Genomic DNA, 22315 nt, shown 5'->3' with positions numbered 1-22315 from the left:
TATGTCTTTAGTATAATGTTTCAAATTTTGAATAGGACATACATATATTAAAAAAAAATGTCATTCATCTGAAATTCACACTTAACTGGGAATCTTATATTTAATCTGGCAACCCCACTCTTCAAGAATTTCTTGCCCCAACTCCCAAGAGGCAATCATTCCCATTTCTTCCCACCAGAAATTTTACCTGTTTTAGAACTTCATAATGTATATATATATTTTTTTTTCTGTGTGGCTGTCTTTCCATACTGTTGCATATATCATGTGCTTGTTTCTTTTTATTGTGGAATAGTATTTTATAATATAGCTGTAATTCTGTTTGTTCATCTGTTCTCCACCTGGGGCTTTCTGTCTGTTATAAATAAGCAGCTACAAACCAAAGCATTCTTAGAACATGCATTGGCTGCCAGTTACAGTAGTCTAGACAAAGTACAAACTTTTAACAAACTCACAGGCACTGTATAATTAGCCTCTCTTACTGTTATACTTCCCTGGCCTCACCTCATGTCACTCTCCTTAAGCCCTCTACTCTCCAGCCATTTTCCTTTCAATACCCTGAAGCTTGCATGCCACTCCCATTTGAGCCTTTTATATGCCATGCCTTACAGTTGGAGCACTATTTCTTCTCACTGGTTGCCTGGCACATTTTGCTCTGTTCCTTTACCTACTACAGTGTGACTCTAGGCAAGGTTCCTGACCTCCTTATGGCATAGAATAATAATAGTTCCTTTTTTATAGGGTTAGTATGAGAATTAAATGAATTAACATTTGGAAAGCACTTAACATGACACCACAGTAAGTCAATGTTTGTGATTGATATTGTGGAGAACCTTGACTTCTAGAAGCTTATGCTTTAGGTATAGTGCATGCTAAAGAACAAGGAATTATTGAAGGCAAACAGCAGCAGAGTGGAAGATGAATTAAAGGGGTATCAAGCAAGCAAGAAGGAAAATGACCAGATCAGAGTTTATAGTAATAGTCCGTTTGAGTACACTCAATGCGAGTTGAGTTAATGGCAGTAGGAAGTGAAAATGGGAGATAGATTCAGAAAATCTTCATGTTAGAGATAGAATCGACTACGTGAATGTCAACCAGCTTAGGAAAAGGTGATGTAGATATCTGAGCTTTCTGTCTTAGGTATCTCTAAGAATGTTGGTGCCAAGTAGCAAGGTAAGGAATTCAGGAAGACGAGCTGGATTTGGTGAAAAATAAGTTTGCTTTTAGACATGGTAAATTAAGGATGCTAACTGGACATTGCTAGAAATGTTTCATAGACCATTGAGAATGAAAATATAATTAAAGGTATGGATTTTAATAAGGAATGAATTATATCTTATGCCATAAAGATTATGTTTTCAAGGAAACAAAAAGCTGATGCTTTTATTGCTGTTCTTCTACAAATCTAAGTCCTCTTTTAGACTGCCTTTACATGGAATTCTAACAGGTATACAACTCTGTGTCTTCTACATTATAGTTTTAGCTAACAAAGACCCAGAGATTTGTGGAGAAGACTTTATTAGTGGGAGAGGGCCAAAGGCACATAGGAGGGGCCTGGTTAAAAGTAAGAAGCAGCACTATTTGAAGGGAACCACTTAAGGTCTGGCTGCAGCTCTAATGTCTTCTTTTTTCCTCTATTTTCTTCTTTTTTCAAAAGACTAAGACTTTGGTGCTTTGCATCACTGTGTTCCAATTTGCAGCTTAGGGTAGATTATTTTAAATCCTAAAACTGTGAGGAAAAGATGAAGTCAGTAGGTAGCCATTAGGATCCTGGTTTTAAAGTAAGAGGCAGGTACCGTATGATGCTGGGAAGTGTGTGTGTCTGTTTTGCCTTTCTTTCTTGTTTTGATTTTTTTTTTTTTTTTTTTTTCATTGCTAGATAGGAGCTGGAGATCAAAGAATAATTACTGCTACGGATCTTTAATCTGATAAAAACCTTTCTAGTCATAGTGCTTGGGCTTTGTGTCACCTTTTAGACATTAGTTGTATACTAATCTTCATCTATTATGCTGCATACTTTATTTAGAGTGTAGTGTAACAAAAATCACTGAAGCTGAAAGGTTCTTTTAGGGTTGGATTACTCATTAAGAAAAACAGAAACTGATCTGAAGTTAGTTATTTTCCTCTGGATGTATTTTAAAAGTATAATACATGGGCAATAAATAAAGTGCTACCTTGCTGATAGAAATATTTATGAAATTCAATTCTTTCAATCTAAGCATTTTCAGAGGTTATTTATTTCTAACCAAATGAATCTGTTTACAATATGTCACTTTTGTATTTCTATTTAATGAAAGTGTGTACTAAGAACCAGAATTATGATACATTATGTTTTTAGAGTTATTCAGAGAAACTAAGAGAATCTTTCATGTAATAGACACAAAGTATCTTAATGCTGATTCCAAACTTCTCTTTTCATGAAAGCAATTATTTATTGATATGGAAGTACTTTTCCACTATAATATTTTTCTTATGCTGCTAAAGGTATTCCCTTGCTCAGTATTGATCGAGTTTCCAGGGCATATGTCACATAATTAGTTCTTCTGGTTGAAAATATATTGCTGACTTTCAGAAGCATTTAAAGAAATCACAGTGGTGGGGCCTGGGGAAAACAGTGCTAGAATGTTTGTGTAGGTGACAAAAAGGGGAGAAATTAATGAAACTGTTGCCATGCTAAATTGGCTTATTTTGTGGTGCTGGCATTTGCTGACAGAACAGCATAGGACTCAATTGTATGGAAGAATCAGGCACTGCCTATGCCTAGCAGACTTAAAATATGCCTCTATAAAGTTTCAGTCTAAATGAAATGTTTATTTTTATTTATTTTTTTATTTGATATTTATTTTATTTTTTTCCCATTACCATTTAGTCCCCATATACCTCTTCCCCCAGCAATTACCACACTGTTGTCTGTGTCCATGAGTTTTTTTTTCCTTTTTGCTCAATCCCTTCATCCCTTCACCTCCCCCCACCTAGCTGTCATCTCGCTCATATTTATAAGTCTGTCTCTGTTTTCCTTGTTAGTTCAGTTTGTTCGTTAGTTTCCACATACGAGTGAAATCATATGGTATTTGTCTTTCTCTGACTGACTTATTTCACTTAACATGATGTTCTCCAGGTTCATCTATAATGTTGCAAAGGTAAAATTTTCTTCTCTTTATAGCCAAGTGGTATTCTATTGTGTAAATGCCCCATAGTTGTTTTATCCACTCATCTACTGATGGACACTTGAGCTGCTTCCATATCTTTGTGATTGTAAATAATGTTGTGATGAACATCGGGGTGCTTATGTTTTTTCAAATTAGTGTTTTGGGTTTGTTTGGATATATTCCCAGAAGTGTAATCACTGCGTTGAAAGGCAGATCCATTACTTTTTTTGAGATATTAAGGCTTGACAGTTCTAGCCAAAAATGCTGCTTACTGCTCATTGGGAGAACTGAAGAATATTGGGAGTATTTCCAAATTGGTGGAGAATGCCCTGGATTTGCGAGATGTATCCAAGGTTTTACTCAATTGTATTTAAATTGTGCGTATCTGGTATCTGATGAAGAAACAATCCTGAAACAAAGAATAATTTATTTAGCATAGTGGAGTTAACTCTTGTAATAATATAAAGCAGGGTGAGCCTAGAAGGGGAGAAGAGGAATGTGGAATGAAAGGAAAGAGGATGTTGGTCCCTGAAGCGATAGCTTGATGTTGTCTTACTTCTCTAACAGATATGTTCCTGAAACCTGAAAAGGTGAAGTGACTTATCCAAAGTCACATGGTGTGTCAGTGGAAAAGCCTACACTCTCAGCTCCCTGCTTAAGGTGTTTTATTGCAACCATGCCTATGTCTTGTCCATAGAGTCTTTCAGAGAACCAGAATTCCTGTAATGTATTTTTGTATGTCCTTGCTCCCCAAGTACTGTTCTTTTAACACTTAAATGCAGTTATTGCCTGTCAGCCCTGTCATTCTCCTTCACTCTGTTCTTCATCTCTCTCTTCCTTAATACCCTTCATGATGATATTCTAAGTTTGAGTTTTCAGAAACACCTGCTTATTCCAAATAGATCAGATGACAGTTGTAGAAAACTGGGACAATAAGAAGAATAGAATCAATACTTGTTTGCTGTAAATCTGGAATTCATTTCGATAACTAACTTTATTTAGTTTATTTTCAACCAGTATAACTCTTCTCCGAAAGTTTCAGTGTCTGTTTTTTGTTTCTTTTTTTCCTTGTTCCTCAAAGTGTGACCACCATACGCCTCTGAGTGTGGAATGTTGGTCAGGAACATATTTTGGAGACCACTGGCTTTATAACTTAATCAGTTTTAATCAGATCTGTTGGTCACATCACAAACTGTTCTCTTTAATTCTTGTTCAAAGTATTAAACCCATTTTTCAGAATGCCTCCCCTCACAAAGCTTCGTTACTTGGTTTTTATATTAGGAAACTCTTTTAAATCTCTTAAAAAGTAGATTATAAAGTAGAATAGTTGGTTACCATTAAGTCATTACTAAAGCAGTTTTATATATATACAGTTGGCCCTTGAACAACACAGGATTGAACTAGGGAGCCCACTTATATGTGCATTCTTTTCAATAAATGCATATAGCACTGTAAATGTGTTTCTCCTTTCTTATGATTTTCTTAATAACATTTTCTTTTTTTCTAGCTTACTTTATTATAAGAATTCAGTATGTAATACATATAAAATATGTTAATCAACTGTTTATGTTATCAGTAAAGCTTCTGGCCAATAGTTAAGTTTTGGGGGAGTCAAAATTATACTTGGATTTTCAAGTGCATAGGGTGTCAGTGCCCCTAGCCTCTGGATTGTTCAAGGGTCAACTGTATATGTACATACACATGTTATTATTTTTTCATGGGTTAAAATTGGGTGGGTTCTTTATTATTTTTGAAAATGCTATGGAGACTTAACAGTGAAGGGCCTGTATCATTGCCTTCTTTTCATCTGTATAAAATTCATTTTCTGTTCTCAAGTCTAATAAGAGAATTGAGAAACTAACTTTTGAAGTATTTGATGCTCTTAAGTAAAACAGCCACACATGAATGAAACCCCTGTATTTTTTCAAATGGGATACATGATTGCAAACAGTCTTCAATTCAGTGAATGGACATGCTATGACCAAAATGTCTTTGTGTCGCTTCTTGGTTTTCTCATATGATTTTAGGTAAGCAGTGCACTCAAGAGAGAGCATGCCATTCTTTTCTTTAACTCACTCACGTAGATGAGTTCAAATAGACTGTGCCATACCTCCTGTTACTTAAACCTCAGCTTTTTGCTTAATAGTAGTCATTGGTGCCCTGCAAATAGACATGACATAAATTAGTGAGCTGGTTTCCAGGTACATAGAAATTTGATGTCTTTAGAGGACTGAATGTTTTGGATCCATGGTTATGCCTGGGGATATCTGAAGGGCAGAACTGAGTCTAAGCTAACTACTTCTGGTAATTGAGGGCTTGGTCCCTAAGTCATAAAAATAAGCATGAAGAAGAGAAGAAGCAACTAGAAGAAATGGGAAGGAATATTACAGAAAATCTTGTTCATGATTAGGGCTGACTTTAGGGACTCTGGAATGCACTTTCTAATAAATTATCCACATGCATAACCTTACTCATTCCTATTAGGAGAAAAAGATTAAAAAATCAGAATTCCCACCAGCCTAGAAACATTGTAAAACAATGTCAGCCATGAACTATTTATGAAAGGTTTTGGTTGAAGTAGAGTTTAGGGCATATAAAGAACTATCAGAGGTCTGAGAGCCACAGAAATATTTTGGTAATTGAGAATTACTCTCTGGGGATTTTAAAATATATACCCCTAAAAGACTGGTTCTTTAAAAGGAAAGATTCCTGCCCTGGCCAAGTAGCTCAGCTGGTTAGAGTATCATCCAATACGCCAAGGTTGAGGGTTCCATCCCTGGTCAGGGCACGTAAAAGAATCAACCAATGGAATGCATAAATAAGTGGAACAACAAATCAGTGTTTCTCTCTCTTTCTAAAAATCAGTTCAAAAGTTATAAAAGGAAAGACTCCTTACAGGTGTTTAAAATATAGATATTTTCTCACAGACTCAAGAAGTATTTCTAACAGTCACTGATTAATAACTCTTGAGTCATATTTAAGTTGGTGTATTACCAATTTTAAGGCCAAGTTTACTTAATTGAATTATTTGCTGGCCACTAGGCAATGGGATTATGGTTTGGGACTTCTATAATATTCTCGTATAAGAAATAGATTTAGTAGGGTCAGAGTAAAGACTCTTGACTCCCACAGAGGCTACTTGGAATTCTTAATTTCTCTTTACATTTCTGGAAATGAAGAAAAACTGCACTCTTCATTACTTTTTAACATTTTTCCTTATGTGCATAACCCTGTGAGCTATAAATCTTTTATCTCTTTGAGAAGCCCTCAGGACAGAAGCTAAATAATATGATATATACAGAATATACATTGGTCCCTATTTAATAGACACAAAATTTGTAACAGAATAGTTACATTTCAATTTGAGTTTCAGGAAAATAAGTTTCTTTTCCCAAAGAAAATCATGGATCTTCTTGGTTGCATCAGAAAGAAATCAGGGATCTCTAACCTAGACAGAGGGAAAAAATTGAAGCTGGTAATTGAGCAAGTCTCAGGCTTTCTATTTCCAGCTCTCCCCACCACTCCTACCCTTCTTCCAAGGCTTTCAGGCAATAATAGAGTTAGGAGAAGTTGTGAGAAGTACAAAATCCACTCAAGTAATTATAATTAAAACATTTTGTACAACAGGAATTTGTTTCTTCATCAAAGTATATTAGACTGTCAGGTGAAGGCAGGTAAAAGCACCTTCCTGTGGAAAGACCATGCACCATTCAAAGTGAGAAAGTTGATGTGATATATTATTGAAAATATTAATTACCATCAATGGTCATCACTGGTATGAATTTGATAAGTTCTGTGCAAATTCAAACCCTAGCAACTTGTATCCAGGTGTTCTTAATCGTTCATTATGGACTTGACAACCACTAGGTGACACTGTTGCTTCACAGAGTTAGTATCAGAAGCTCCATTAACTATGTAAAAGTTACATAGGAAGCACTATTTATATTTATTATAAATATATTGTTTATAGTTTAAATATGAATATCTGATTTACCAGCCTGAAATAAAACTACTACAGACTGTCATTATTTTTACATATAGTTCTGATAAAACTCTATACTACATAAAATATACAAATGCTTAGAATGAAGGAAAAAAACTAGTACTACAACCACTGATACTCCTAGTACCATTTGCCACCATGCCAATGACTAATATTTGTGAACTGCTTATTCTGTGAGGCAGTCTGTGCTTATTATTATAGGTAAATGATTTCATTCAACCCTTCTGTCAACCAAACATGCTAAAGTTAGCAAAGCTAAGAAGTGGCAGAAATGAAATTCAAACCCTATCTGACTGCTGGTCTGGCCCCTTCGTTGACAGACGTGGTTGCTGGTTCACACAGCAAGTTAGTGGTACAGAAAAATAGTGGAGTGTATTTAACATAAATATAATATGGCTGTCTTTCCATTTCTTTTAAAAGGTATTATTGGAAATGGGTATTAGTAAAAAAACTCTGTGTCTATTTTATATACACAACAGATAACTTTTAATTTAGAATTGCTAGATGAAACCCAGGATGCCTATTAAATTTTGTGTTTCAGGTAAATGACTTTTGCAAATATGCCCTATGCAAACACATTGATTAAAAAAAAAATATGTTCCAAATATTGCATGAGGCATATCTATACTTAAAAATAAAAATTATTCTTCATCTGAAATTCAAATTTAACTAGGTGTCTTCTGTTTTAACTTGCTATATTTGGCAACATTACTTTACCTATTATTCCAGTTAATTTGGATCAGTTTAACAAAAACTCAGATTTTTTTTTTTTTTTTTTTTTTTTTTTTTTGTCTCTAGGACTCTTTCTCATCTCTCTATATAACCCCTTGGTTCGTGTCTAAGGAATATATAGTATATTTGCCCTTTTAGGGGATGAGCCTGTGGTCAGTGCCCTTTATTCTTTTGCTTCCTACTTATTTTTGGGACTTATTCCATCTGATATCATCCTGCTTGTCTCATTTTCACTCTTTCTCTCTCTATTATGTCTTTTCACATCTGTTAAGTGATTAGAGATTTCTACCTCAAAAAACCTCAAGCTTTGCCCTGACCAGAGTGGCTCAGTTGGTTGAGTGTTGTCCCACAAGGCAAAGGGTCATGAGTTCAGTTCCCAGTTCGGGCAAGTGCCTGGTTTTGGACCCTTGTCGGGCGCATGCAGGAGGCCTCTGATTGATGTTTCTCTTTTTCTCTTTCTCCTTCCATTCCCCTCTCTTTAAGAATGAATAAACAAAATCTTTAAAATTTAAAAACAAAGAAACACATCTCAAGCTTCCTTTGATTATACTTCTTGAAAGAGTAGCCCCTATTTTCTTATCATCCATTGACTCTTTAAACAACTGCAATCTGTACCCATTACTCATCTCCCAAGTTATTCAATGACTTTCTAATTCCTGAATTCCATACTTGTCTTAGCCCTCATCTTTATTTCCCCTCTGTGTTTGACAGCTTTCCTTCTCTAATTGTTTATTTCAGTCTCTCTGTATTATTTCCCTTCTTGTGACAGATCATCACCTTCTGGTGGTCAAGTCTGAGATATTCAGTTCTTATTTCTATTGTCACAATGGCATTACAATATGCCCTGCCACATAAAAATATTTCTTTTTGACATTCTTTGGCCTCCAATTTTTTGCCATTTTATATGGTGTCTACCCCTACTACATTCTTGCATCTATTCATGCCTTTTAATTTTCAATCTAATTCAATTGTCAACAAATGAGGATTTGTCAAAAGAATTAAGATGAGCAAGAAAGGAATTGTATTCTCTCTATCTTTCCCACATTAGTCTCGTTAGCTGAGGATTATCTTGAGCCCGACACTTATATTGCATTCAGTTTTGAGCATTATCTGCTCAAGATGTTGACCAGAATGTGGGAAAGACCATATGTAAGATTTGCTATATTCTTAATCTCAGAAATCAGTTCCAGAAGGGCAGGTGAGACCTTGAACTCTTAAATTTTTGTCCTTGGATCGTCTTTAACACAATCCTAATTATGTTAAATCTTTTAAAATATAATGCTCCCTCCTTCTTGGGACTGCCTTAAAGGTGGATAAAACATAAAGATGAATTAGAAAACAGTCTGACCATCCTGTATAATTTTTAAAACAGTGTCTTCAAATAATAAGCATGTTTATTGCATTGGAGACTGTTGGAATATATATTTAATTAGGTGGCCATTTTCTTTTAAGTTACAGGTTAGTAGACTGCCTATCAAAAGTAATTACTTCTTTATAGACACTAAAAGAATTGATAGGCATAAATACTGTGTGCTACTAAGCATAATTGTCCTAGTTTTAAGTTTCTAGGTACAATAAAACCTTGTTTTTATAGACTGGATTGAGACCCACAGTTAATTTGTTAAAAGTGGTTTATAGATGCAAATATGAGAAAATATTTCTGCTACCTCACATAGCTGCATTAGACTAAATATTTCTAGAGCAAAATGGTATATTTACACTCCTACCAATGCCCATGGCAGATATCGCTAACAGATCTATGCAAACTTGCTGAGTATGTATGCACTTCCTCAGAATTCTTAACTCCTCATTTCAGTATTTCAACTGAAGAACTAACTCATCCATATTGGCACAGGATATGGATGACCTTTATATTAAACATATTAAAAACACGGAGGATAAATATCAGAAGATAAAGTTTAGCCAAGAGTTTAAAAGTTTCAGGACCACTTAAGGACATGACAAACTTTTGAGTTTGAGTAGGGAGACTGTAGTTGGCATGAAGATCTCCAAACTAGACAGGAGTATGTGACCAATTTCTGAGGACGAATAATGCTGCAGTGCAAGTCAGAATTCTGGGTTCAAAACAGGGAGATTGAAATAGGTTTGGGTTGTTATTCATTGTGGAGTTTGAATAAGTAGAGCAGTTTGCAAAAAATTATAAACTGGCTAGGAGTGTCCATCCAGGAGAAGAAAACATTCTATTCTATTGAATAACAATGGGAAGTAAGACATATATCATGTTCTTTATGCTTTTGATGCACTAAGGAATAGTAAAAGCTCAATTTAAAATTGTTAAAATATAGACATTATTCAAATCATCTTGAAACTAATGAAAGAAATTTATAGTTACTAACAACTAACATTTATCAGTGCTTCTCCCATATACCAGGCACTGCCCTTGCTTCCTTACTTATCTAAATCCACCCCTCAAAGACCTTGAAAAGCTGGCATGGAATTTCAGCTTTGCTTGCCAATATGTTGGTTAGTTGTCTGGCTCCACAGTATAATACTTCAAATATTTTTGTTGTTGTTGTTCTTTCAACATGAATAAAAGGTAATGTTCCCTGGAACTTGACTTATCTGCTCTACTATGTGTATATTTTACTGCCAATAATATAATGAATATGGTGCAAAATATCGAAAACTAAGTGTAATATAAGCCTTGCAACTTCTGGGGTAAATTTTAATTAGGCCACTAATTAATGGGGAGAAAGAGAACTCTGGTTTTGTTCTCTGTATGCTACTTCTTAAAGTGAAAGAAACATTTTATGGAAGGCCTGGAAAGTCTCTTAAAATTTTAAATTTTCTATAAACCAAAATTGAGTATTTGTCTAGACCGTCAATAAATTATAAATCTATAATTATTAACTTTTATTTTCTATTTGAGTCCACTGTCTGAGTTATGCTTAGCCACCCAATATGACTTCCTAAAAGAAATAAGCTTGAGCACTGAAAATTTTTGAATATTGTTATGTGCTTTATGGTAACAAGATGTTACCGGTAGCCCATATTTGAATCATGTTTTTGGATATGAAACATAAACCAGCAAGTAAAAACTAGCTCAAAAGAAAAATATGTTCTATGATTTCAAGGTCCCAGGAAATTCTAAGCATGAGTGCTCTAGTTGATCCAGAAAACTAGGCCTTGTCAAGTGTGAAAGTCAACATGTGACGGGTTGAAGAGTGTCTTAATGAGACTACGTAAAGGATGAGTTTATTATTCATCTGAGCTGGTATAAGATATTAACCCAAAAATGCCTTATTGGAGCATGGGAAAAATATACACTAATGAAAATGACATCACTAGTAATGATTCTTTGAGTTAGTTAGGCCCTAACAGTTTTACTTATATGAAAATAGTCAGAAGTCAGAAATCTGGTTTAAGATTTATGCCTAAAGATGTGAATCCCAGTGTTATCTGTAAAACAAAACAAAATAAAACAAACAAACAAAAACCTTGGAAGAACCAAAGTATTTACTCCTCAGAAAATGGGTATGTAAACTATGGTACATCTTAATGAAGGAATACTATGCAGTCACTTAAAAAATGGTGTTCTCTAAGAGTTTTTCATGATAAGGCAAAGGCTTATGATATAATGCTCAGTAAAACTGAAAATTATGTGTATAGCAATGTCTCAGCTACATAAAGAAAAACTTCTTATACACAAGAAAAACTAGAGTAAGCTATACCCAAATTTTAATCAACAATGTGGTTATGGAACATATTTTTATTTTTCTAATACTTTTCTATACTTTCTAAAATTTTCTGTTTTATAATAGTAATTTGACTATTTAATAACTAGAAAAATGAATAAAATGTTCTACATTTTGCCCTATTAATCCCTGACACAAAGTATACAAAGCCATGAAGATTGACCATGGACTAAGTAAGCATGGATTTGGAATTGATTTATGAGTATATTTCCAAAGGTAATCCGGTTATAAATCAGTACTTTAGGTGTTCCAGCCCCCACACAGATCATGTTCAAAGAAGCATAATGCCACAATCAAAAGTAAAATGAGAAGGCAGTAGAGGGTTAAGGGGGTCAAGAATATGGTGACAGAAGATGATTTGACTTTGAGTGGTGAGCACACCATGCAATCAATATACAGATTATGTACACTTGAAATTTATATAATCTTATTAACCAATGTTACCTCAATAAATTTAGTAGCATAGCAATGTGAGAATTTCAATCTTTATGAGGACCTCTCAAAGACTATTAAAGGTGATCCAATTTATAATCTGAATAATATTTCTTAGAGGACTCTTTCCTCATTCAAGTCTGGTTCAATTACCCATACTTTGTAATTGTTTCAGAGGCTCCTACATGCTAACCCTCTAGGACTCTGAAACCCCAGACCACGAGGTTTTCTCTCTCTGTTATGTCTCCTCCCTTTCTCTTGCTTTCACTATCTAGTTTTTCCTCTTTCCATTCTACAGATTTCATAATGTAAGAAAAAAGAGTTGTGTTGGAAAGAGATAGGCCTTTGCAGCAGCACAGGAGTTCAACACCAGCCAGGTTTACTTGAGATTCAGCGAGACTGAAAAATGACAGTGGGGCCTTGGAGGAGGATTCATACCAGTTCAATCTTGCTCCTGGGGGCGAGGTCAAGAGCAGAATCTGTCTTTCAATTATCCTGGTGGTGAGCCAGAACAGGGGCCAAGAGATCATCTGCCTTCACTCTTGTCCTGCAGTGGCAGGCAAGGACTTGGGGAGCGAATATCATCCATACCAATTGAACAGCAGGGGCCTGCATATATACATGAAGTTAAAAAAGGTGGCACCGGACAGTCTGAGCTGTGTAATGCTTATGTAGAAAGAATCTCTTAGATAAGGGTGACCTAGGCAAGTGAAAATACACGAGTATGGAGGCGAGGCAAGGATCCTGGCTACAGTCACCCTGACACAACACTCCACGCCTCCAAGATTCTTGCCTTACAATCTATGCGATAGTGATCTTCCGCATGGGGCTCTGTGCGAGAAAACTGGAACACTGTATCCAAATTCCAGAGTAGCAATACAGGCTGGAACAACAAGAAAATACTAACTATAACGCATAATTGAAACTGTACACTATCCAGAGGCTAGGGAGGCCCACTGGGTCCCCAGTGGGTCAGCATCAGTCCAATGGCGCAGCCACTGCCACGCAGAGTCGTTGACATGTTGCACTCTCCATGGTAAGCCAGTGGCAGTGCTGCTTGGCATCTCTGTGCAGGCCCAGCATGCCGAGGTGTTTGCCACATCAGCGAAGGTGCTGCCCAGGCCATGTACACATTCCTATAGACCAATCTTAAGGGCGATAGAAACATGTTTAGTGGTACTAACAAGGGTGAGTCCTGCCTGTCCAGTATACTACATGCTAAAGAGGAATCTTGAAATAACACAATAACAGATATAGGGCCCCTCCCCGGTTTTATGTACTACATGTTTACTCCCCTCTCTAGGGTTGTCACTCTTTGGGTCGATATGCAAGGAGGGGCATGCACTGAACATAATAAAAGAACAAAACTGCCCCACAGAATGCTTGTGGCCTCTGCACCCTTCGGGTATACCACCATGACCATGTGGCTATTACCCAAGGTATATACATCAAGTTGGCTTGAATACCTTGGTCCCATGGGGCCACTAATGCTAACCATCATTAATCTATGTGGTGAAATTTCCAAGACGATGTCCATTGCATTGTGTCACCTGGATTCAAGGCTGTTGGTGTAGGCAAGAGAAAGTTATTCTGTCTTACAAAATCAGGCTTCAACATATCATCTTTGGTGCATACGTGCAGCTGTAAAGGGGGCTGAGGCTAATTGGAGCACAGAGTCATAGAGCCTGCCTTCTCCATAAGTGCCCTTTTAACAGACTGTTATACCTTTCAGTGATGCCAGCCCCCTGTGGACTAAACAGGACGTGAAACTTTCATTGGCTGCCCAGATCCTTTACCCAGGCCTATAACCCTTTCCAGTGAAATGAGTTCGTTGTTCACTCTCTATAATTAGGAGGTGGCCATAGGCGGCAGTTTTTCTAAGTGCTTCTTTGTTGTTTGTTGGTCAGCGTGCCTGGCAAGGAATGCCACTACTTCAAAGGTCAGGGGCAATCCCCACATAGTGCACTGACCTATGTGAAGGGGTTGTCTATGGAGCCAGGTGGGTGCATCTGAGTTTCTAGCCACTGTATCCAAGCAAGGGTATCTGCCTCATCATTTCCAGGTGAGGCTAATGGGGCATGTCCAGTAACATGGTACCGGGTTACCTGTTTCTGCTGCTCTAATGTCCATAGTTATTGCCCCACAAGGGCCTATGAGCCACTTATCCATCCAGATTCTAGCCACGTGGGCAACCATGGAGTCAAAAGTTGCCTTAGCTCCCAATTATTCTCTTCAGGGGTGACATGGACATCCAACTCACAGGGTTGTATCGGATCCAAAACTCGCAAGGTCTCCGCTGTTTTTATGGCCTGTTTAGCTGCAGCAAGAGCCATTTCATGTCTATGTTCCCAGTCCCACCTGACCCCTTTCTGTATCAGGTGATAGAAAGGTTTCAGAATTTGTGCCGAATGCAAAATAAACACCCTCTGATAGCCTGACACAGCCAAGAATTCCTGTAACTGCCTGACCATTGTGGTGGTTGGAAATGCCTATACTTTATCAATTACTGCCTCTGGCATTAACCTTGTCTTACCCAACCAGACAACCCCCAAGAACTTTAGTGATAAACCAGGTCCTTGTATCTTGTTCATGTTCAGCAAAGCAGGCGCAGCAGATTCTAAACCTGTAAGAAAGTAAAAAGTCAGCATTATCATCAACATAGTAAGTTCCCAGCTCTCCCAACATCTGCTGTAACGCCACATATGACTGCCATCTACTGGTTGTAGATGGCAAATCTCCCGGGCTCAGGAGTGTAAAGCAAGCAGCCACCATAATGCGATTCCCGCAGGGGGTGTTCACCTGCAGTCTGGCTTGCATCTTGGAGCGCTTAGTGCATGGTGACTGGTGTAAGCTTTCTCATTTCCTGGCTGGAAAGCAAATGCCATTCACTGCTAAATTCCATAATCTTAGCAACCAAGCCACCATGGACGCCGCCCCCCTTTGCTGAAGTCAGCTTCCCAATTTCACTTGAGGAGGGGGTTGGGCTCGGCGCCGCCATTCCGGAACACACAGTCTTAATCTTCCGTGTTATCGCAGGTCTTGCCTGAAACAGGGACGGGGTCTGACCCTCCCTAACCTCCTCTTCCTCCTCCTCCTCCTCAAAGTTTACGACCTGTTTCACTGACCCCTTTACAGAACCACCTGTTCCGACCCGGGCCCTTCTGTCAACTTGTTCTGCCCCTAATAACCGTCATGCCTTCCAGGAAGCTCAGCTGTGGCCCCAAGCTCAGGTCCTCTCTCTCGACTCTGGGACCTGTGCCTCTAATGCAAGGGAGTGTCTGTTTTACACAGAACAGTGAGAAACAGCAGCGCCCAGTGCCTGCTCCCACCCCAGCGCTTCTCTTCTAGAGTTTCCCTATCTTCAGCAGAGCCTTCCCTATTGCCTCAGAAGTCACTCTGCACCCTCCCAATCTTGCGTGGGTGCCCAAGCCTCCAACAGAGTTGCCACTACGAGCCACACATTCATGGTGGTAGCCGACCTCTACTCTATCGTTTCAGCCTGTGGTGAATGAAAATACATGCGTGTGGAGGTGAGGATCCTGGCTACAGTCACCCTGACATGACAGCCTTCCCCCTAGATTGTGAGAGAATGGGGAGAAGTCCAGCAAGTAAAGATACAATCTCTCCTTAGTTTCCCCATTACTGTCTCTAACTATTTTTCTCTCTACTGATTCCCATGATTCTTTAATAGCATAACCTGAAACAAAGCTGAAAAAGACATAAATAATTCTTGGGTAATTTCAGGGATAGAGACATTCAATTCATGTGTTAATTCTTAAAGAGTGGCTTCTATGTCTGCAGAACCTTTTATTAGGTCCTAGGAAGGTGGCAAAGCAAGTTATGTGAATAATCCCTACTCACAAGGAATTTATAATCTCATCAGCCTGACTGGATCAAATCACATGAAATAGATTTCAAGGAAGAAAACCAATAGACAATGAGAATGATTATAGCTGTGCACCTAAGAATAGCTTGAGGGTTACCTGGATGTTGGGTGTACAGCAAGATCAGAGCTGATGAGAAACCAGAGAATGTTTCATGGAAGAGGTAAGAATTGAGTAAATGTTTAGTCCAAGGAAGAGACCAGGGAACTAGTTAAGTTAGTATAGAGATATGCTGAAGAGTCAATATGTAGCAGACAGTGAATATAATTATCTACTGAAACAAAGGGTCTAGGCAAGCTGCGAAAGCTTTTTTTCTCAGTGGGACTGCAATTGTGATTTCAGTCAAGCTTTCAATTATTTTTATTTTGTCAGTATAGATTTGAATTTATTACCTAGATAGGTTTTGAAAAAATTTTATCGTAAATTTTTATTATGAAAGTAATATATACTCAGTATATATAATATATTTATAAAATTTTGAAATGGATTATATAATACAAATAAATCTAGTTGTTTGTAAATGAAAATCTCAGCTCCCAGGGACTAAAAAAGACAGGACATTTAGCAATGCTTTCTTACGTTGCTGAATTTTGCAGAACTGTAAATGTATACTTCCCAAAGAAGTAAATCCAGTTTCTCTGATTTTATTTTGCAGAACAGACCCCTCTGGCAGTTTTATGATTTTGTATAGCTTATAGGGAGAGTCTTAACTAGTTGAATGCTTCCTGTTTTCATTAGCATAACCCAGCCCACTGCCAACACACGCCCAGAGCTACATTAGCCATTGGGATCGGAACCAAAAATGTAAGACTACAGTGAATATAAGGGAATTTATTAGTGAGAGAGCTCTAGACCAATTTAACACTGAACCCATTATTTTTCCAAGATTGGAAAAATATTATAATAACAGGAACCATTTCTCCATATCGTTCGGATAAGAATTCAAGGTTTTAATCTGTATTTTTATCTAGAATGATTAGCTGTACCACAATAATACATACAGCCCAGCTGCATATATTTAAGTTCATCTGTTAATCTTTATCCGTATCTCTCTCATTTTTATTGTTTTATTTTTTGGATAGCTTTGACATTGTAAACCACAGACGAATCAGAGCCTCACGTTGAAAGGAGGTGTTCTACAACATTATTTTTTGGTCTAAAGTTTACTTCTAGAAGAAGGAATCTGAAAAATGACAGGGGCAAAGAGAAAAAGGAAGAGTGTGCTCTGGAGCAGGATGAATACCCCCCACTGTGAAGACTTTAAACAGTGGTGTAGAAGGAGGCTACCTATTTTGGAATGGGCACTACATTACAATCTGAAAGAAAACTTGCTTCCAGACACTGTGTCTGGTATAATGTTGGCAGTTCAACAGGTGACACAAGGTAATGTACTACATTTGTTTTTCCTGTCTTAAACAGAATAAATGTCACTTTGCTTCAGTGGAGGAATATTGAGACCTCAGATCTACAATTTAGCTAATGAAATGAACACTGAATTAATTTTGGGGGAATAAACACATTGAATACTGTTATACTGAATATATGTATAAATATATAGAGAATCCTGTATATCCTTTGAGCTAATGTTTACCTTTGAATCACATTATGCACTGTATCTATTTCTCAGTAAGACATTTAAACTGGTGACAAGTCTCATTTTAATTTTCCCAAGGCAGATTCTAAATGATAGGCTGATTTAGATAGGTGTTTCACTTGGTGAAAGTTTTTAGTTAACTAGTGTGCATGCATGTGTGAGTGTATGTGTGTGTTTCCTTAAAGGTATATTTATTGAGTTTTTAAAACTAATTCAGGTAATCATTTCCTAACTATAGCAAGGAAAGGAACTGACCTCTCAGCCTTGAGAATTTGGAACACTTTCCTTAGCACAGACTTTGTAGATTTATATTTCCTTGCAGTTTCACTACCTCCTTGTCTTGAACTATCATGCATACCATTAAATTATATGTACTCTTTTAATTTAATTGCTCTGTAGCTGAAACAAACCTGTTTGTATATTTGTGTTTTTCAGGTGACTGGAAACATTTGCACTAGTGGCTTTACTTTAAGATCCATAATACTATCATGTTTTATGGGTTTAAACTTTTCTGAATAGCCTTGTGTTACATTTTTAATGACTATTTTGTGAACAGCAAAACATAGTAACTTTTCATAAAAATGCAGAATAAATAGCAGGTTAGGCCATTTTCAGCCTTGTTTTTATTTAATTTTATTCAAATGAGACACTACCATGTATTTTGAATACATGGTAGTAGGTGATGAATTTACAAGGGCTTTTTCACCAGACAGTTTGACTATATTTTATACATTTATTTTGCTTTAACTTAATGTGAAATGAAAGACTAATATATATTTTAAAACAATTTGTTTTTTTGACCTTTGTAAAATATCAGGTTAATAAAGAAAGTTGGGAATATAATAAAATTACCTGTGACATGTCATTAGTGATATAATTTATATTAAGTAAATAGTAGTTAATTATATGGCTACTATTTGGGTATGGATTTTGAGGAATTTTATGAGTTATATATTTCATTAGCTATGAAGAAAAACTGGGTAACTCCCAACTGATAGAAAGCACAAAGGTTACTCATTCCTGTGTTTTATAAAGTTATGGATCTTACTACTGTTTCTTTTGGAAGTCTACCAGTGATTGGACAAACCTATATCACTAGAAAGACTTTAACATTTTTTGTTGTATATGGAAAAACTCATTCTTCTAGAAGTACCTATCTTCTTAAAAACAATTCTCTCAAGCTTTCTCATGCTTATCCACTATGGAAATGTAAAAAGTGAAATATCCTAACATTGTTACAAGGAGTATATTTCCCTATCCTAACAAAATCCCAAGAGACAGCAATCTCTTCTCCATTTTCCACATAAAAAATGGAGGCTTAGGAAAGTAAGTAATTTTCCCTGGACCTCATACCTAATAAGTGATATAGTCAGGACTTGATTCCAAAGTCAACACTCTTAATATTTTATACTTTACACTCTGTACTGCCAAAATAATTAGACTTATTTATAATACCAATGTTAATAATAAGAGGAGACATTTCTTTAGAAAGGATCAAATATCTTCTCTTCAAATTACTTTTGCATTTAGCTTTCACCCGTACAGATGTTAGACTCAAAGGTGAAATTACAGGGAAAATAACTATAGTACAAAGTAGAGTAAGGAAAGCATTTAGATATCATTACCTTTCATTTGTGTGACTACAATACTGGCAATCCTTGTATGTCCATTTCTTCACAAAAATTAAAAGAAAGAAGGGGTAATTTTGCTCTTGCATCATAGCACAAAACTAGAAACAAATACCTGTTTTCATTCTACTGATCTTTGAAGCAGGTTTTTCAGTTACTCAGTATAGTTGAATTATATGAAATAGTTGAATTGAACATTTTTTGGCTTATAAATGTGGATAGTTTTATGGTTTAATCCAGTAGTTTCTTCCATTCTTCTCACACTAAAAATGCATTTAAAATTAAGGGGGTAATAGAAACTAACATTTCAGTGTTTTATACATGCCAAATACCAAGGAGTCATTTTAAATTACTTTATTAAAAGTTTCACAGTTGTTAAATACAGATGCTTGTCAGTCATCACTTGACTTCTCTAACATTTTCTGTCTTGCTAAAACCGTTTATTCTCATCTGTTGTAGACACTGCACTTTTGTTTTCCTTCTACTATGCCCCTAGCTTTCTCTTCTTATGAACCTCTGCAGATTTTGCCTCCTATTCCATCCGCTCTTTAAACATCAGTGTCCTGAGACTCAAACCCTGGACTTCTTCCCCCAGAATGCTGCAGGCTATTTAATCTGCACGAATAAGAACCTCTAACCACCATTGCTTAGCTAATGAAGCTTTTTCTCAACCACACATTCAACTGTGTAAACCTCGAGTGTTCTAAAAGAATTTTAAATGAAACATTAGTCTTAAATGAACAAACTGAATGTCACCACCATCGGAATCAAAATTATAATAATTAATAATAATAACAGTAATGTTCAGGTACAACTGGAAACACTGTTGTAGGAACAATTGACATTTATACAAAACTGGGGCATAGAGAGAATAAATAACTTGTTTAAAGTCACACAGCAAATGGCTAGAAGAATTAGAATTTGAACTCCAGGGACTATGTGCTAGCTTTTATTCTAGATTACCTCTCATAAAGAGTCTCAAGAGTCATTCTCAACTCTTCCCTCTCTTTTTTCACTCTGCCCCTTAGCCACAAGATTCTGTTGTTTCTGTTCTTACATATGTTTCCAACCAAGTAGCTTTATTTCAGGCCCTTTGCTATAGTAGTTTGCTATTGAAATCGTCATTTTGTGGGTTTTCGTTTTTAATTTGTCTCCTCCTATAGGCCATATTATGTACTGCAGCCAAAATGATCATAAAAATCTCAACATGCCACTTCCCTGTTCATAATTCTGTAATGATTCCCTATTTCCTCTGGTATAAAAGCCCAATTCTTCAGAATAACCTATTAAATAATTAATAATCATGGACCCTTGATCCAAAGTTCTACTCAAAGAGATCTCTGCTCTGAGAATCCCTCCCCCCAATCTCCTAGGAAGATGTATGTTTTCTCTCTTAATACTTTTTACATATCTTTATGAGAAGCTTTAACAGATTATAGTCTGTTACAGCATCACCATTATAATTTCTTGGTACAACTCTTTCCACACTGGTCTGTATGCTCCGAAAACAAAGATAATGTCTTAATCTTTATATTGTTACCAACTTGCATATTGCCTGGCACATAAAATTAGGTTTTTAATAAATGTTTGGTGGAAGAATTAGAAACCTTTAAGCTCCTGAAGCCTCTGATTTTCTTTGCAAGCATGTTACTAACCTAGGAAATAATTAAATTTAAATTAATTCTTATATTTTCCAAACAAATGTAATAAAGATATTGATAATAAAAAAGTACATTAAAATATAAGTAATTAAGTTCTTTTAATTTCTCTTACTATTTTTAAGTTATGAACTTGCAGCCTACCAGACAAATCTGATAAAAGATATGTTTTATTTGCCCCAGTGTTAATTTTTTCTTTAGCCAATTTAACAAACATAGTTTATATAAAAATCCAGATGCCTGGCTTCTCTTTAAAAAAGGGGAATATATGGCCATACGGGGCCCCTAATCCCAAGTAGCAAAAATTTGCTGGACGTTAATAGAGGCTACTTCCTTTATATAGGGTATGCACTTTGTGTTTTGCCACAGTCCCCACCAGTCTCTGTTACATGCATTGCCACCCTTCCTGCTAGTATTTCCCGTATCTGCCTAGTCCTCTGTCTCCCCTGTCAAGATATTTTCTAACATGTTTTATTGAAATGCTTTGATCTCACTTGTGAATAAAAACTTTATAGAGAGATTGCATAAGATTAGGTTCTCAACTAAGATCAACAGAAACTTCAGGTCTGTGAACCTGCACTGATATATTCCAATATACTTTATTTACCTATAATGCTATACATTTTCTGGTCCTTAGTTTTAAAAAGTGTTCTGGGAAGGAGTCCATAGATTGTGTCAGACTGATAAAGGGCTGGTTGCCCCTCCCCAAAGTAAATAAATATAAATGTAGGTGTTCTCATTTTAAAGAAAAGAGAGAAAATTTAAATTGTTTTTCACCATGTTCAAATATTTTTTAGAAAACACTTGTGGTTTTTATAAAATATCTTAAAAACTGTGGAATTTCTCACTTTTAACATCTACCACAACGTTCTTTAACTGACATCTTGTAGGATCTCACTACAGAATGTATTTTGAAGATGAGCAAACATTCTAGAGAATGTCATTGACTTAAAACATGTCACCAACATGGTTGGCAAGCTAAGCAGTGTAAGACTCTGACCTGTAGAGTATTTAGTTTACATTCTAGTCTGGATGTCCAGTTTGGGGAAAGTAGTTTCTTTGTTTCTAACTTGAAAACTCAAGCACTGAGACAGGGTGGAGACTTACAATGCCTGACTTGCCATGTAAAAAGCTAATCCACTGAAGAGCAGTATGAGAATGTTTTATTTATAATTCCAAGTAACCATCTAGAATTTTTGTTCCTACACCATGAAAATTTTATGCTGCCACAGTGTTTTGGAAAGAGATGGATGTTCCTTATAATTATGCAGAATACGTGGCATTATTGGCACCAAAATGCATGTGTGGAAGCTGAACTTCATTGCACTCTTGAGGGGAGCTTGGTGGCATGTGGAACAATAAACAGAAACTCCTGAAGCACATACTACATTGCAAAAATTAAAGGCTTGTCTGATAATATTTCCTTGAATGGTCTCAGGCTTAAGGATATGAAACCCTAGCATTAACTACCTAGCTCTAACTTGACTCCCTGAATCACTGTATTCCTGCTAGTACTTTTCTC

The 22315-nt window shown here is 36.4% G+C and overlaps 1 protein-coding gene across 2 annotated transcripts in view; it reads left to right on the top strand.

Moving 5' to 3' along the window:
• Nucleotides 1-17103: 17103 nt before the first annotated feature.
• The window catches only part of SLC26A7 (solute carrier family 26 member 7), a 72714-nt gene continuing 67502 nt past the window's right edge, over nucleotides 17104-22315 (top strand). For both annotated transcript variants that reach the window (XM_090282811.1, XM_090282810.1), the window contains exon 1: nucleotides 17104-17296. In XM_090282811.1, the coding sequence (XP_090138937.1) occupies nucleotides 17104-17296 (193 nt within the window). The remainder of the gene's footprint in view (nucleotides 17297-22315) is intronic.

Source organism: Furipterus horrens, unplaced genomic scaffold (genome assembly GCF_987537825.1).
Source record: "Furipterus horrens unplaced genomic scaffold, mFurHor1.1.pri manual_scaffold_7, whole genome shotgun sequence".
In the NCBI taxonomy this organism is placed as follows: Eukaryota; Metazoa; Chordata; class Mammalia; order Chiroptera; family Furipteridae; genus Furipterus; species Furipterus horrens.
The sequence above is the reverse complement of the archived record's forward strand: the minus strand, read 5'-3'. Positions and strand labels throughout refer to the sequence as shown.